The 16,084-nt window shown below is 42.7% G+C and overlaps 1 protein-coding gene across 1 annotated transcript in view; it reads left to right on the plus strand.

Annotated features, from left to right (window-relative positions):
• The window catches only part of GPC4 (glypican 4), a 106,985-nt gene extending 91,248 nt beyond the window's left edge, over window positions 1-15,737 (plus strand). Inside the window, exons 4-9 of the mRNA XM_024746586.1 lie at window positions 5,917-6,082; window positions 11,115-11,245; window positions 11,339-11,485; window positions 12,078-12,214; window positions 12,876-13,051; window positions 13,157-15,737. Coding sequence (XP_024602354.1) covers window positions 5,917-6,082; window positions 11,115-11,245; window positions 11,339-11,485; window positions 12,078-12,214; window positions 12,876-13,051; window positions 13,157-13,359 — 960 coding nt within the window. The 3' untranslated portion in view covers window positions 13,360-15,737. The remainder of the gene's footprint in view (window positions 1-5,916; window positions 6,083-11,114; window positions 11,246-11,338; window positions 11,486-12,077; window positions 12,215-12,875; window positions 13,052-13,156) is intronic.
• Window positions 15,738-16,084: the final 347 nt, after the last annotated feature.

The following is a 16,084-nucleotide window of genomic DNA, read 5'->3' on the forward strand; positions in this document are numbered from 1 at the left end:
AAAATCTAGACCCTTTCTGTTTGTTTGGTACTATTGGCAGTGCAGGGGAAAAATGTTGCAGTGAATGTGTGTTAGGAACTGGAAGAAACTAGAAGGAAATGTGTTTCTAACTTGAGTGCCCGCATGTTGACTGCCATCACTGTGTAATGTGGCTGAAGGCTCATTCTGAATTACTGAAATGAGATCCAGGCTGTGTGAAGAGTTCTGTTCCAGGATTTCTCTTTTTTCAGGCGGCTTGCAGTAGTTTTTAATGTGGTGTTTGGAAAATGCAGGTTATTTGGTAGAAAGTCTCAATCTATATTAAGAGAGTCTTTGCAGAGAAAAGGACTTTTCTGCAGAGGCATTTTATAGCAGAAATGGAGTGCAGATGTCACGTTAAATGTATACCCTGAGGAATGCAGGAATGAGTATTTTTAAAAGAGTCTTAATAAGTTAAAAAGGAAATGAGGACCCCTCCCCCTCCACTGACTTTTACCATGAAACATAGACTAGCTCCTAAGATCTAAATTCTTTGTTACCTTACCATTTAGAAACACCTTAGTCAGTCTTGAAGGATTTTATAAGGCTTGGAAGTTGACTATTAATGTGTTGTCATTATGCTCAATAACTCAGATTGATTTTGATTTGAGTTAATAAAGGAATATTGAGTCCAGACGATGTTCCCTTTCTATCATACTGGTCCCCCAAAGTAAACAAATCAAGCCATCTCATTCTTCTGTAATTAATGTCAAAACCTTTTCCTTATATAAATAATATGCCACGTTCTAGTAGAAATTGATCATCTCTGCTACATTTAGCTGCAAGTTTTTCAAACTGTTAAAACTTTGGCAAAATATATAGTTTCCTGTTTTGTTCCAGTAACCTCTTTTCTCTTCGTGTCCAGCAGTGTTTACTTGAGCTTTTGAGTTCTTTGTGTCTACCTCTGGTGAATATTTTTTTTTCTCATCCCTGTAGCATGGGTTTCAGTAGTTGTGGCACACAGGCTCAGTAGTTGTGGCTACTGAGTGCATTGAGTGCATAAGTCATTATTTAAAATTATTATTAAAATTATTTAAAAATCTGTCATCTCATCCATAGTTGTCCAGTCAGATATCGTTCCATGTAGAACAGTTGCATCCTAACTTGCCCATCAACATAAAAACTGATTCATTTGGTCAGTAAATTTGAAACCTGCAAATTCTCACTAGAAAATATCCAACCCCAGAGCTGAGGTATTCACTGTGTGTGGATACCCTATGTTAGATCTGCGAGCTATGCAGGAGGACCAGCCCCATGTGCTGCCCTTAAGGTTCCGATAGTCTGGCACTCAAAAGATATACATCAAGGAAATTGAGTGTACCTGCTCTAGGACAAAACTGCCCCATTTCAAATCTTGGCCATCTACTGGAAGATGTGTTTGTCTCTTAATCTCTTTAGGCTTCTGTTTCCTTATCTGTGAAACAAAATAATAATATTCATCTCCTGTGATTATTTTGAAGCTTAAATGGTTTAATACATATAAAGTACTTAGAACAGAGCCCGGCACATAGTAAGCACTCTATGTCATATAAAGCAATAAAGTCCAATAAAAGCTATCAGTAGAAAATTAATTGACATCGAACAGAATATTTTTCTCTTCAGTATTAACATCATGACCTTCATGATCATGAAACCATAGAAACTGAATAAGCATTTTCTGTCTGAGACCATCAACCCATTCTTTATGTCAGTGGTTCAAAGGAGGAAGGGAAGTGTGTACAGTTTTCCTTTTCCTGTTTTTTCTAAATATCATTTTGAGAAATAACTTTTGAATTGCTAAGTGAGGTCCGAAAATCTGACTTTTATGAAAGCAACCATAATTAACCCCTACCCGACTCCTCCCCCAGCCCCAAGGATTCTGGAAGTCACATCTGGGCTCAACAGACCCTTCTGAATAAAAGGAAAACATATCAAACATTAGTCAAGACCTGTGACCCAAAGGAATAATCAGATTGATCATTTTAAGTGGCACGGCAGGCCATAGAGAATCAGTACGTAAGTGAGGATTAAAGCAAGATCTTAGAGTTTGGTTACCCATTTTGTTAATCCCCATGTGGCATGATCTACCACTGAGTCTTGGGTCTTCTGGTATAAATTATTTCAGTAACTGAGTTATTTGGGGACTTGAGAGAAGTGATTGATTTTGAGTGTTACAAGGGAGTAGAATGTGAGTGAAGTTGAATTTATATTCAAAATTATTAAATCCCCAGAACACGGTATGACTTCGTCTACTATTATATCTGCTTTCGGGTGAAAGGTTTGCCCCTGGCATGGTGGAGAGACCGTTGAGAGCTTGTAATGGAGTACCCTTGAGGGCCTGGTATATCATGACATGACAGCGAGAGCCATCACTGGATCAAGGAGATGCTAGATTTTACCAGAAACTCCACAGGAGAATTTAAATTGAAGTACTATATACTATTAGGCTCTTTCTTCCCAGTGCAATAGTATTCCTTTGGCTTGTTGACCAACCTACATTGCTCTTTACCGAGAAGCCACAGACGATTCCAAAAGAGAGACAGCCATTTTGTTTGTCCACTGGGGTAGTCCAGAGTCAGAAAGGAGAGCTGGGCCTTAGTACTCTGTGTTCACCATCCTGAACTTGGTCAGGTCAGTGAGAATGGGGACCCAAGACCTGGGGGGTAGTCTCATCACTTCTTCTGGGGGAGTGAGCATAGCAGGGGACCCCTATTTCTTTAGTTCTCATGACTGTTTTAAAAGCCTTTGTCTTTCTACTTTATCCCACACAAGGGGTTTATTTCCCAGGTTCTGAATTCCCTTCATGTAAAAAACACTGCGTGGTAGTCTGATCAGTGGTTGTGAGACGAAAGGCAGATTTTCTCTAACTTTGGTATTTCATATGTCCTTTCTCATCCCAGTTTTCTTATAACTTCCCCAGTTCTGGTATTATTTAGTGTTTCCATAGCATGTTATTGCTGAGTTCCTTGTGATCATTTTTAGTAGTTACACAACAAGTCATGTGCAGAACATGAGCCCGTACTTAGCCAAAGAATGAAATGGAAAAACTCCGCCAAACCCAGCTTCATAATCTTCCTTTAATAAAACTCTACTGTGTCATTTGGTTTGGTCTCTCTTTTAAAACTTGAGGCTCCATCAGCCTATTTTAGGATACTCCTGTAAGGCCTACGGCATAAATGATTTGACTTACAGTTGAACCAAGGATGTAGTGAACCCCATCGTAGAGTTCAAAAAGAGAGAGAAAGGGAAAGGACTTCTTTGGCCAAAAGCGTTTCTCGAGCACAATTGTGGAGTTTAAAATTTTTGCTTATTTCCAAAAGGTCTACACCATTTGGAAATTTCTTTGTGTTTTCTAGGACAGGTCCCGTAGTCTAGAAATTCCTACTTGCCTTGCTACCTAATCACAAATGCATTCCAGAATAATCCCTGGCACATAGTAGGTGCTCAGTAACTGCTTGTTGACGTGTTAACTTTTTACATTGTTTTCTCGCACAAGTCCATTGTTTCCTGATAAGCATCATAATAAAAAAATGCCACGCACTAACCTGGTTTTCACAGGCATTTTCATAATAACTCTTTACCTCTCCAGAATCCAGCCATTTTGGCAATCTCACCAATGTGGAACCTAATTTAAGATAAAGCAGAAAACTACCGATGCTTAAGATTCGAGTTTCATATATTCAGTTTAAAGAGGCAGGGACACATGATATATGTGGGAAATCGTTTCAGTGTTTCCTAAGGTGCAGTGCTAGAGTCATATGCGGTGAGGTGGCTGCCCACAAGTCAATTATTCTCTTTGGCTTTGGTTTTCTCATCCCTCAAATGTGAGAGCTGTACTCAGTGATCTCTAGGGCCCCTTCCAACTTCTGTGAATGTCTGGCCACCTCCTCTCTCCAGGCCTGTTTGTTCCTCTGTCCAGTGAGGGGGTGGGAAAGTATCAAAGTCCTAACTCTCTGTGACTTTAAAGGCATGCTCTTGTTGCTGTCCAGGAAACCTAGCTGTCCAGATTGGCTATTCCTCCAGGGCATTGTTTAGCCAAGATTTTACTGTACGTTAATACATAGTTAAAAGGACTAATTTACTGCCTAGGAAAACATTTGGCACTGGTTAAAACTGTGGAAAAGTCCTAATTGTTCGCAGGGAACCCTGACTTCGGTGTATACAACTACCGTCCTGTTGGATGTACCTCCCCCTTTTAGGCTAGAGTTCTGTTTGAGATAAGAGGGTGTGTGTGTGTACATCAGATAGGAGCCTAACAGTGTGAAGTTTTTCTTCTGATGGTGCTAATCTCCCGTTCCTGTCCCTAAGGCTACTGTTGATAAGTGGTATCCAAAGTTACGCTCCCGAGCAGGTGAAGTGCACTGCTGGACTGCCCTGCATCCCAGCATCTGTTCCCTGCGGTGGTATCTGCTTTCAGAAGTCTCTGTTTGCAGAGCTGGTTGGTACTGATAGAGAGGAATGCACTAATCCTCTGATATTGACTCCAAAAGGGGAGGGTGGCGCAGAGAGAATGACAACACAGGAACTCTTGGGGAGCTGCCAGCTTGTGATCCTGGCCATGATCCTTTCTAAGCATTGATGGAAATGAGTGACAGGATGGGATCGGCTCTTCTATGCCCAAGACAATTGCACCCTATAGAAGTGCAATTGAAAGGCCAAACAATTGAAGAAAGATGAAACCAAGTCTCATTTCTCTACAGAGGACGCCTAGGCCAATCCGTCTTCGGTGCCACCTTCATCCTTGCCTCTTCCTTTGCTCATGAACTTTCAGTAGCTCCCTGTGTCCTGCCATATGGTGTCTTGATTTCTGCCTGGTTTTCAATCCCCTTTACTGTCCGGTCACATACACAGCCCTTCCTGTACTCGGCCAACCTTATTTCCCATAATTCCTCAACCCCGTTCTAAGATTCCTCGGTCTGCTCAGTACCACGTATGCTTTTGTTCATTTCATTCTTCCTAACTGCGATGTTCTCCCGTCATTTGATCATTGAAATCCAACCCCTTCTGATTAGCAGATGCAAACTATTATATGTAGGATGGATAAACAATAGGATCCTACTGTACAGCACAGGGAACTATATTCAATGTCCTGTGATAAATCATAATGGAAAAGAATAGGAAAAATAATATAAATATGAGTCACTTTGCTGTACAGCAGAAATTAAACACAACATTGTAAACCAACTCTACTTCAATAAAAATTTTAAAAATAAATAAATAAATCCAACCCCCTCTTCAGAATTTAACTGAAGTCCCACCTCTTCATCAAGTGTTCCCTGAGCACTCTATGCTATACTGCTCCCAAGCCTTGGACGGCCTTCACAGAACCCCAGGTTCAAATTTATTCACATTCTTCCCTGTAGGATACATTAATTTTGTCTTCTGTGCAGCTATTGGCACAGAAGGGAGTACACACGAGGTACCCTTCTAAACGACTGGGGGCTTACGTGTGAAAGGGCAGTCTTGTAGTCAATGTGTCTGAAGAGAAGATGTGCTTGAGTTCCAGTCTGGCAAGGCAAACACGGTGATGGGAGAGGCCACAGCTGGCCATGGATGGCAGGCAGGTAAAGACCACCTCTACTACTGCATCTTACGGCGATCCTGGAAATTTATTCGTCAAAGGACTTTGAAATCGTTGAGCCGTTTAAAATGAGTGCGAGTAGTTGAGTCTGCGTGTGATATGCAACTTTGTTGTTTAAGGTAATTCAGTGTTCATCCCTACCTCCACCTTCTTCCCAGCATACCCCTTTTCTTTATCTAATTTTGCTCTTCAGGAAGCAAGCCAGGCCTGCTAAGTGTGACCCATCACGACTCATTCTTAAGGGAAGTTCATGGCCAAGCCTTCAAAGTCAACTTGATAGACTTGTAGTTGCTATGTCTATCTTTGCCCCACCGTTGTCTTTTTCTTCTCCCAATTAGGTAAATCCCACAGCCCAGTGTACCCATGCCCTGTTGAAGATGATCTACTGCTCCCACTGCCAAGGTCTCGTGACTGTGAAACCCTGTTACAACTACTGCTCCAACATCATGAGAGGTTGTTTGGCCAACCAAGGGGATCTTGATTTCGAGTGGAACAATTTCATAGGTGAGCAGGCGATTAATGTATTTCTGTTGCTATTGATTGCTAAGCTTCTGCCACAAGGAATGTTTTATTTATTTTTTAATTTTAATTTTTTTTTTTTGGCCATGCCACACGGCTTGCGGAATCTTAGTTCCCCGACCAGGGATTGAACCCAGGCCCTGGCAATGAAAGCGCAGAGTCCTAACCACCAGACTGCCAGGGAATTCCCCAAGGAATGTTTTAATTATCAGCGATGAAATTTCTGTTCGTTATGTAGTGTTTGCCAGAGTTCTGACTGTACTGAAAGCTCACACCACTCTACAGGTAAATGTTGCCTTGAACTAATGGTGGCACTTCTGAAGACATTAGACAGACGTTAGACGCAGCGAATACCAAGTTTTAATAACAAGAAAGTGATTTTTTGACATTTTCCCCCTAAAGGTCAGTTTTAGTTCTGCATCATAGGCTGGTATCCATGTAAATGCTGGAGTACAGCCATCACTGAGATGTGAAAGCGGCTTTTCAAATGTTATATCTGTTACATTGCAACCAAATCTTCTGCAAACGGCCAGATACCCATTGGGTATTTGGATCAGGTGCAATCTGATTGTGGAAATGTAAGGGTTATGTTTCTGTAGAGATTTAACAATCACAGACTGCTCTGGTGAGAATGGAAGGACTTTTGTCCTGATAATTTTAGAGGTCAGTGTTCTCGTGTACACCTAAAACTTAGAAAACCATTACTGGGAACCCAGACACCAATGGAAGTAAAGTGGCCTGTTTCTAAGAATGTTAATTATGTGGGAAGGGACAAATTATGGATGATTGAAATATCCAGTCATCGACTCCCTCGATGCTTGCTTAATGCATATGGGAATCCCGGGATGTTAGTCGCAGTTGTTGAAGCTGCTAGTGGTGGTGGGTCTTCACCCACATACTATCAGCACCCCAAAACAAACTCAGGTTTTTCTCCCATACCCAGTCACATTTACATAATTGTAGAATTTGAGTGTCTTTGTAAGCACCTATTTTTCACTTATTTGTCCACATCATGGGAACATGTACGCAATTTGCTGAGGGTTTTTTCGGGGAGGGGAATGCGGGGATCGGAGCCGGGGAATGCTGTTTAGTCTGCATGAGAGCTGATTACCATATTAACTCTGAAAGTGCATCAATAAATTGGCTCCAACAGATTCTTGAGAACACTGACACAAGGGGGGAAACGAAGATGTGAATACCGAACGCTTCAGCACAATTGTAGCCTAAATAGCTCAAAGCTAGAAGACCTGAAAAAATCTTCCACACACAGAAAAGCAGAATCCCATGAAAGGGAAGGCATAAGACCAGTCAACACACACACGCACAAATGGCCCATCACGCCCAGAAAGAAGCCATGGGAGAAATTGTTGCTGGAAAATATTTCCCATGGAAATAAAAGCCCGTGGCATTTCTAGATCTAAAGTTGAAAGTTTTTTCTTTCTCTCTTTTTTAATCCCACTCTCACCCCCACCCCAAATGTCAAGTTTGCAGCTCACTTTTGCTAAATTCATTTTTAAAAAACAAGATGGTTTGCCTTTTCGCTTTCCCCTGTAACATCTAATGCACTAGTTCTCTGGACAGAGCTGTAGCATTTGCTATACAGTAGCAAAAATGTCTGGTGACAATGATCTAGTTTGGGTAACTTTTCTACAGGCACATCAGGAATGAGGTACACTATTCTGTTCTTCTAATGTGTCTGACAGAAACTATAACTCAGAAACTCGTCTTAAAATACAAATTCTTCTACATATTTTTTCCAAGAGTCTGCAGATCCATATTAAAACCATACTCTGGCTTGCTTAATTAACGTCTTCAACCAGGTACTCTGAATCAAGGAGGACTTCCTTTGCTGCCACTATTCTCGCTGTGTGTTTTACAAATTACATTTGTTATCTTTGATGAAACAAAAATTCAACCCAAGTGGAAATTGGTAGGATTTCAGAATCAATTTTCTTCGGTTATTTTAAGTGATACTTTCTGGAGGGAGGAGGAATATAATTATATCTAAACTTCATTTTTAATGGGTGTTTTATTATTTATTTCTAATAAGCTGATATAAAAGGCCAGGAGTAATAGACATTGTTAATCTCCAGTGCTTTTTCGTGGATTTTCACAAGGGTTTAATTTGCTCTGTGGTTATAGAATTCAGTCCCAATTTACATACCTTTACCATAAGTTCTTTTTTTTTTTTCTTTGCAAGGAATTTTCCCCCTCTTAAAATGACTGCAGTTAATGAATGGGCAAGGGCTTTTTTCCCCACTTCTTTAAATCAGATGTTGGGGTTAAGTCGGGAAACTGCCTTTTGTTCATCCAGTCGGGTCGCGAGGCTGAAGATTGGGTTTCTGATTATCGGCGGCACAGTGCAAGAGGAATCGCTTTCCCTAGTGAGAAGGGGCTGCTTTGTTGCCCGGGTGGCGGGGGGAGTGTCCTGAGCACTAAACTCCTGCAGTTGGACTAGACCCTTTGAAGAGACTAAGGATGAGTTTTCCAACTCTGCCTCCTTGCTGCCGAGCCCTCGTGTCCCTCTCTTGAACTGTACCTATTAAACTGCCGTCCAGCTTTATCAAGGTGGATCCGAATAGTCAAAACACCTTGGACTTGGCTTCGTAAGAGGTTGGTTACAGGAAACCTTCTTTTTGAAAAGTACTCCCACCGCCACCACGACCACGAAAGTCAGTTTCTGGGAAATCATAAATTACGGGTAGGTGCAACTTGCTCTCCGTCGCATACTGTCGTCGTGGTAACATTCATTTGGCTCCTAGCCACCCTTATGAACGTCCCATGTCTGCTGCCACTGGGAATTTAGTATGAGGGGGTCGGGATTGCCGGCTGGGACGTCAGCCAGTTCCTGGCAAGAGGCAGGAGCCGGTCAGATACCCCGCAAAGGGAGACCTGCAGCCTAGACCCATCAGAAGCAACAACACCGGACCAGCCATCGTGGGACTCCTCTTGGGGCTTCTCATCAGGGCCATTCGCTTCTATGGAGGCGCCCAGTGGATAGCCAGGCAGGACTTGCCCTGGGGCTGAGGGGCGGCTTTGGCTCCCGGGTTGCAGCCTCCAGGCGGACCACAGCCTCACTCGCATTCTTCAGTCGCGGGACTCGCAACGCCATGGCAGCGGCGCGACAAGGGCCCGGCCCCTCTCTCTTCCCAGGGCCTTGTGCACAGCCAGCAGGCCTGGAGTTGACAAAGACACCAAACAGCCAGAAGAATTGGGGTTTATGTTCCCTTTCACAAACACACGAACACGTTCACGATCTGGCCTTTCCTTGCCACTAGGGGAATAAGTAGTGACGAGGTGCGCCGTTTCCTTCCTGTTGAAACCTCTGTGTTTGAGATGTTTATGGTCTGTCCCTTCATAATATTTTTCTCTGGAGCCAGCAACTCCTTCTCGGCTCCGAAGGCATGTGCTCTCTGGACGTGGCAGCCCTGATGCTTCGACAATGATGAACACGTTCAGGTTGTGCTCCACTTGTTTACAAAAGTCCCCTTTTGCTAGCACATCGAACGCATTTTTCCTCTCCTCGAGCACAATGGTATATTCACTCTGGCAGCCTTTCCTTAGAGGTTGGAAGTGTCGGTTTATTGGCGCTTACCACAATGCAACCTGAAACTTCATTTGTTAAGACTTTCAAAAATATTGCATTGCACGGACATCTATTCGTGGTTTGTGACATCGGAACTGTAGTTGAAAGAAATGAGCCCGTGCTTTAAAATGTTGGGTTGCATTTGTTCTCAGGGGAAGGTGAAAGGTCGCTGACCAGATTTGGGTTCACTGATCTGCTGATGCCAGAACTCCTTTCCATCAGTGAGCTTGGGTAGAAGTTCAGCTGTGGCCTGCTCTTTGAGAGAGACACACCATCTTCTAGAAACTCACCCTTCTTTCTGGCAGCTGTCCTTGAACTACCTGAAGGCTGTGGAGAATGTGAGCCTAACTCTCCTTTAAGGGGAAAGAACAAGTTTAAAAGTTCACTGCGTGTCATGAATGAGGCATCCTTTTTCTCATTTGGAGATTACCTTTCCAATTTCTTCTAATTTTACACAATAAGTATCAGGGAAAAATACTAAATCGCATAATCCCAAGAACCATGGATGACAAGAAAACCCATACAGTGCTTTTCATTTAAGAGATTCAATGTGTCCTAAAAAATTCTAGACTCCTCCAAAGTGAAAAAGTGATTTCCAGAGTAATTAGTGAAGACTCATATTGTGAACGCATGGATTTTGTGCCCTGTCTTGGGTTGTCTTTTCATTTGAATAAAAAGAGGTACAGGGCTTCCCTGGTGGCGCAGTGGTTGAGAGTCCGCCTGCCGATGCAGGGGACACGGGTTCGTGCCCCGGTCCGGGAGGATCCCACATGCCGCGGAGCGGCTGGGCCCGTGAGCCATGGCCGCTGAGCCTGCGCGTCCGGAGCCTGTGCTCCGCAGCGGGAGAGGCCACAACAGTGAGAGGCCTGCGTACCGCAAAAAAAAAAAAAAAGAGGTACATGTTTTTGCTTTAAAATAACTCAAGGCCCTTGTATTTGAAATGGGAAGTTTATCTTAATAAAAAAATTGCATTTCTCAAAATGTCATTATTTGAAAGGTCATTAGAGTTCCTAGGAGCACTTTCATTTGTATTTTCTAACTGCGCACTCAAGGATCTGAAAGGGTTTCATTTAAAAAATGAAAGAAAAGAATTGGTATGCCAGGATTCGAACTGATTTATGTTTTTGACTCTTGTAAATGGAACATGAAATGAGAAGATCCGTGGAGGTCTCTGGGAGAACTGGAATGTTATTCTGCTTCCAGCCTTAGGTTTGTCAGCTGGGAGCTAGCTCAGAGCCGTACAACGACAGCCACTGACACATGGAGGGATGAATAATCAGTGTGTTAGAAGGTTCCCGATTGGGTTTCCTTGCTGTGGAATAAAGCCTTCATCTGGTCACTTCACACTCTAGAGAGCTAGTGTGGTACATACTGACTGAATGAAGTTTTGTTTCATAGAAATAGATCTAACTGCCCCGAACCTCATGTTAGATGCTATGCTGATGGTGGCCGAGAGGTTAGAGGGTCCTTTCAACATTGAATCGGTCATGGATCCCATCGATGTGAAGATTTCAGATGCTATTATGAACATGCAGGAGAACAGCGTGCAGGTGTCTCAGAAGGTAAGGATGGCCGGGTCCTGGAAAGGAGAGGACGGGGCCCGCTCCAGCCTGCAATGTCACTTCCATCACGTGACCACACTTATGCCAATACAGGTTTTCCAGGGATGTGGACCCCCTAAGCCTCTCCCAGCTGGTCGGATTTCCCGTTCCATCTCTGAAAGTGCCTTCAGTGCCCGCTTCAGACCCTTTCACCCCGAGGAGCGCCCCACCACAGCAGCTGGCACTAGTTTGGACCGACTGGTGAGCACTTTGGCAGGAATGGCCGTGTTTAATGACAAAGAACTGAAAACATTTGCTCCAAATGCATCTTTATTTGGGACGCTTCCAACTGTTGGGTCTTTTCAAGTGAAAGTTTTCCAGCAACTTTGCACAGGGATGGCAGTGAATCTGCCTCTTTGATTCCCTAGCTCAGAAATTCCATCCGTAGGCTAACAAATGGGGTGTGCTGAGGCATATCTGAACACCTGCCTTTTGTTTCACAGTGTGGGTAACACATAGGTTGGATCCTGAGTTATAAAAGCCCGCGAGAAGAGACTGTGTCGTATCAGTGTATCTCCGGGGTATGAGACCCGGTGGGCCTCAGATGGCGGTTCTAATGGAGAGCGAGAATGGACGGTGGATCTAGGCACTAGGCAACATTGTTTTCACAGAGCTTCTATTTCACCTGTTAATTCTTTGGGTGATTTTATACATTTTACATATCAGTGTGATCTGCATTTTTCTCTTCTGACTACGGAGAGACTCTGGAGATACTTTACAGTGATGAAAAGGGCACATGTGTAGGTGGTTTTGGGGTTTTACAGAGGTCTCTTTTTCTCTCTTTCTTAATGAGGTTACTGATGTCAAGGAGAAACTGAAGCAGGCCAAGAAGTTCTGGTCCTCTCTTCCTAGTAACGTCTGCAACGATGAGAGGATGGCTGCAGGAAACGGCAATGAGGATGACTGCTGGAATGGAAAAGGCAAAAGCAGGTTAGCCTCCATCGAACGGGTGTGCAATCTCTCCCTTCCTAGATGCCCGGAGACCTTTCAGAGAAGGTTTGCTCAGTTGTTTAGTCGAGGCAGCAGGAAGCATTTCACAAGTAGGTGGCAACAACATGGAAGGCTTCTAGACATTCTTAGGAATTGGTTCTGCTGTAGAAGTGTCAGGAAGGCCCCTAGCTACTTGCAAAGAGTTCTGGGTCAAAGGTTTGTGACAGTGGTTATAAGCTGGTGTTACAGCTGCAATGAGGGATTGAGCGGTTTTAATAGTGTCATTATTTTTAATGTTTTATACCTGTGGTCCTGTGCTCGATGGCCTGGCCTCATAAAGTACCAGTTCTCCAAAGGTCTCATTCTCTTACTTGACGATGCTCTGTGTCCCTCCCCTACATACTCAGGAAGTTAGACAAGTACCCACTTCACTCTGACCCACCAACCTCCCCGAAATGGGTAGTTTTCAGAAAGGTCACAGTCAGATTGGAGAAACATAATGTATGCCCAGGAAAAGGAGAGATTCAAGTTATTCGAAAGGCAAGCACTTGCATTTCATTGCACTCCGTGGAAAATGCTAGAACCTAGGTAGGAATCTTTGACTGTCTTCTGTAACTTTTTGTTTTACTGATCATGTGAATGGGGTCATTCCTCATTGCAGGTACCTGTTTGCAGTGACAGGAAACGGATTAGCCAACCAGGGCAATAATCCGGAGGTCCAGGTTGACACCAGCAAACCGGACATACTGATCCTTCGTCAAATCATGGCTCTTCGAGTTATGACCAGTAAAATGAAGAATGCTTATAATGGGAACGATGTGGACTTCTTTGATATCAGTAAGCATTTGTGCTTCTAAAGGACAAATTGTTATATACCTTGTGAAGAGAAGCAGCAGAGTGAAATCTCTATTCCATTGTTTTTTGTTTTTTTTTCAAAAATAGGTGATGAGAGCAGTGGAGAAGGAAGTGGAAGCGGATGTGAGTATCAGCAGTGCCCTTCGGAGTTTGAGTATAACGCAACTGACCACTCTGGGAAGAGCGTCAGCGATAAAGCCAGCAGCGCTGGGGTCCCCGCTGGGGCCCGGCCCTACCTCCTCACTGTCTTCTGCATCTTGTCCCTGGTTATGCAGGGAGAATGGAGATAATTCTCAACCTTAGAGAAGAAGTGTTCATCATCAAAAAGGCACCGGTTATCACTTTTATACCATCCTAGTGACTTTGCTTTTTAAATGAATGGACAACAATGTACAGTTTTTACTATGTGGCCACTGGTTTAAAAGATGCTGACTTTGTTTTTTCATTCAGTTTTGCGGGAAAAGGGGACTTGTACGTAAGGTCGGTCCTGCTTCCTCAGAATCATGTTAAATGTGGCTAACAGTGTAGGTACAGAACTGTAGTTAGTTGTGCATTTGTGATTTTTATCACTCTGTTTGTTTGTTTTTTTTTGTTTTTGTTCTGTTTGTTTGTGGGTTTTTTTTTTTCTTCTTCAATACGGTCTCACCTTGTTTCTTACAAGAAAACCAGGGTCCTTTCTTGGCATGTAACATGTACGTATCTCTGAAATATTAAATAGCTGTACAGAAGCAGGTTTTATTTATCATGTTACCTTATTAAAAGAAAAAGCCCAACAAGCAGTAAAATTGCCATTTATCCCTGTTGTTTTTAGTTGCCTTATCTGGAGAGAAGAGGAGGTCATTTTAAAAATGTTTATTAAGTTAGGACAGAATGTGAAGGCGCAAGGGGGCTTCTGAGTCACTTGTCAGGTTGTATTCAAACATCAATACAAGAAGAAGGTTATACTTCATTTATAGCTGGTGACTGGAAGAGACTGCAGACTACCCATTTTGGTTGAGTTGGATTGTATAAACTAAGATCACAGGTCCATTTCTTGAAGCCGCTTATACTTAAAGTGTAGTCCATCTAGAAGATTCCTGTTGCATTCTCCCTCGAAAGATATAAGGCATGCAGGATATCGTAGTTATCACCTGTTTACACTTAGTTTGGGGGTGGGTTTGGTTTGGTTCTTTTAATCCAGGCAAGTGAGCACGCCCACCGTTTGCTGGTCTTCGTGTCCACACTTGACCCTCCTTGAATTGATATCCCAACAATCTCATTTGGTCCTTCTTGTTGCAGATTTCAACCCCGGTCATACAGAGGGAGCTGTCTGGGGGCTAGCCAGAACTGGGGTACAGCCTGGGCTCAGGGAGTAACTATGAACACTCAAGCAAAGTTTTCGTCCGAGCAGGTGTATTTGTGTTTGTTTTTGGATCCCAGGGTTTTTTTTTTTTTTATAAAAGAGATTTAAGGTGTCTTATTTGAGTCTTTTTCTCTCCCAGCCCCGTCTGATCGGAAAGGCAAGGGTCTTGCCATGCATGGTTCACAGCTGTGTGCTACCCTATCAGCCAAGCAGCCCACTTGGGGAGATCTGAGTGTCCAGATTGTTTTTCATGTGTTGTCAGGATTTGGCGGGGGGCGGGGAAAGGAGTCGGAGTAGGTAGAGCTGAGAAGACCACATCTTAGTGATGACCTTTAGCCACTCGGGTGAACGGGCAAAGGCCATTATCTCTTGTCCCAGGCCAAAGAGTAAGTAAGCACTGCCTTGGCCCCTTTGGAGCCCTTTCTTTCCTTGAGTCCTTACCAAATGACAGCCCATAAAACTATGAGAATGTAACAAAACCACGTTAAAAAGAGTTCCCAGAAGTCTTCAGAAAGAATCACGCTCTGCAAGTCTCTTCCTGCTTTAGACAGCCATTAAGATCCCAGCCAATTCCACGGAAGCTGAAACCCACAGAGAGGTTGTTTGTGTTATTGTTTAATCTTCAGTTGTAAGAGTAATTCTCTATTTTTATATTGAAACATAATTACTTGATAGCTCAGGGTCTACATTTCCTTCAACTTTTTACACCAAATTCTGTAGAATGGACAAAATGGAATATTGGGGGCTGTTGTCAACAGAGGCTTAATTTTATTAGAAGTAGCCAGTTATTTATTAAAGCATGATGTTAATAAAATAGGCATATTCTGGCTGGTGTGTATAAGTGTTTTGTTCTTTTATTTTTTAAACAAATCGCAGAAGACATAAAATTGAAAAGGCGCTCCATTTATGTATGAGGAAAAATTGATTGTAAATAGCTAAGCTGCCTTGTGAGAACTTGGAAAATGTGCTGATACTTAGTAACTACCTCAGTTGTGAGGAATTTCCTTTTTAGCTTAGACTGCTATTATTTTTACTTGGTAGAAATGAATCTGGTCTCCAAAATGTGGCTCAAAGAGTTATCCCCATAGACTTTGTTAGATTGTTTTTTAATTTAAAACCTTGAACTCTGCCCAGCTGTTTTCTTTCAGTCAAGTTCTCGAAACCAATAACATTTTCCGAATTAAATATTCTTGAAGGTTCTTCTGGAGTCTAACTGATTTGTTTTCTTTCTTTGCATTGTTTTCCCTGTTACTCTGTTATTATTTAAATTGTCTCTTGCTTTTGAACTTGAATATGAAATAAACAAATCCTAGACTTTTCCACTCAGGTCTGACTGGATAACTCTTGGCTTCTAACCAGCTGGCAGGCTCACACCCCCACACCCTCCCCAAAACAGGAATAAAGGCAAGTTGAATATTTTAAAACCTAAGAGTTTAGCATATGAGGTAGAAGAAAAGCTTTGTGAGGAGACCTTACTTTTCCAAAGCCTCAGTTAATAGCACGTGAAGGGTTCGTGCTTTACAAAGTCGTTTCTCATCTGTACCTTAAGAAACAACATTTTACGACACTTAGATTTGTACTTTATTTTAAAAAGTCAGTAATTAGCACCTATGATTTTGATAAAAGCATACAAACAATTGACTTAAATCTTTGAACTTTAGTTCCTGAGTGTT

Source organism: Neophocaena asiaeorientalis, unplaced genomic scaffold, assembly GCF_003031525.2.
Source record: "Neophocaena asiaeorientalis asiaeorientalis breed wild unplaced genomic scaffold, Neophocaena_asiaeorientalis_V1.1 scaffold1019, whole genome shotgun sequence".
In the NCBI taxonomy this organism is placed as follows: Eukaryota; Metazoa; Chordata; class Mammalia; order Artiodactyla; family Phocoenidae; genus Neophocaena; species Neophocaena asiaeorientalis.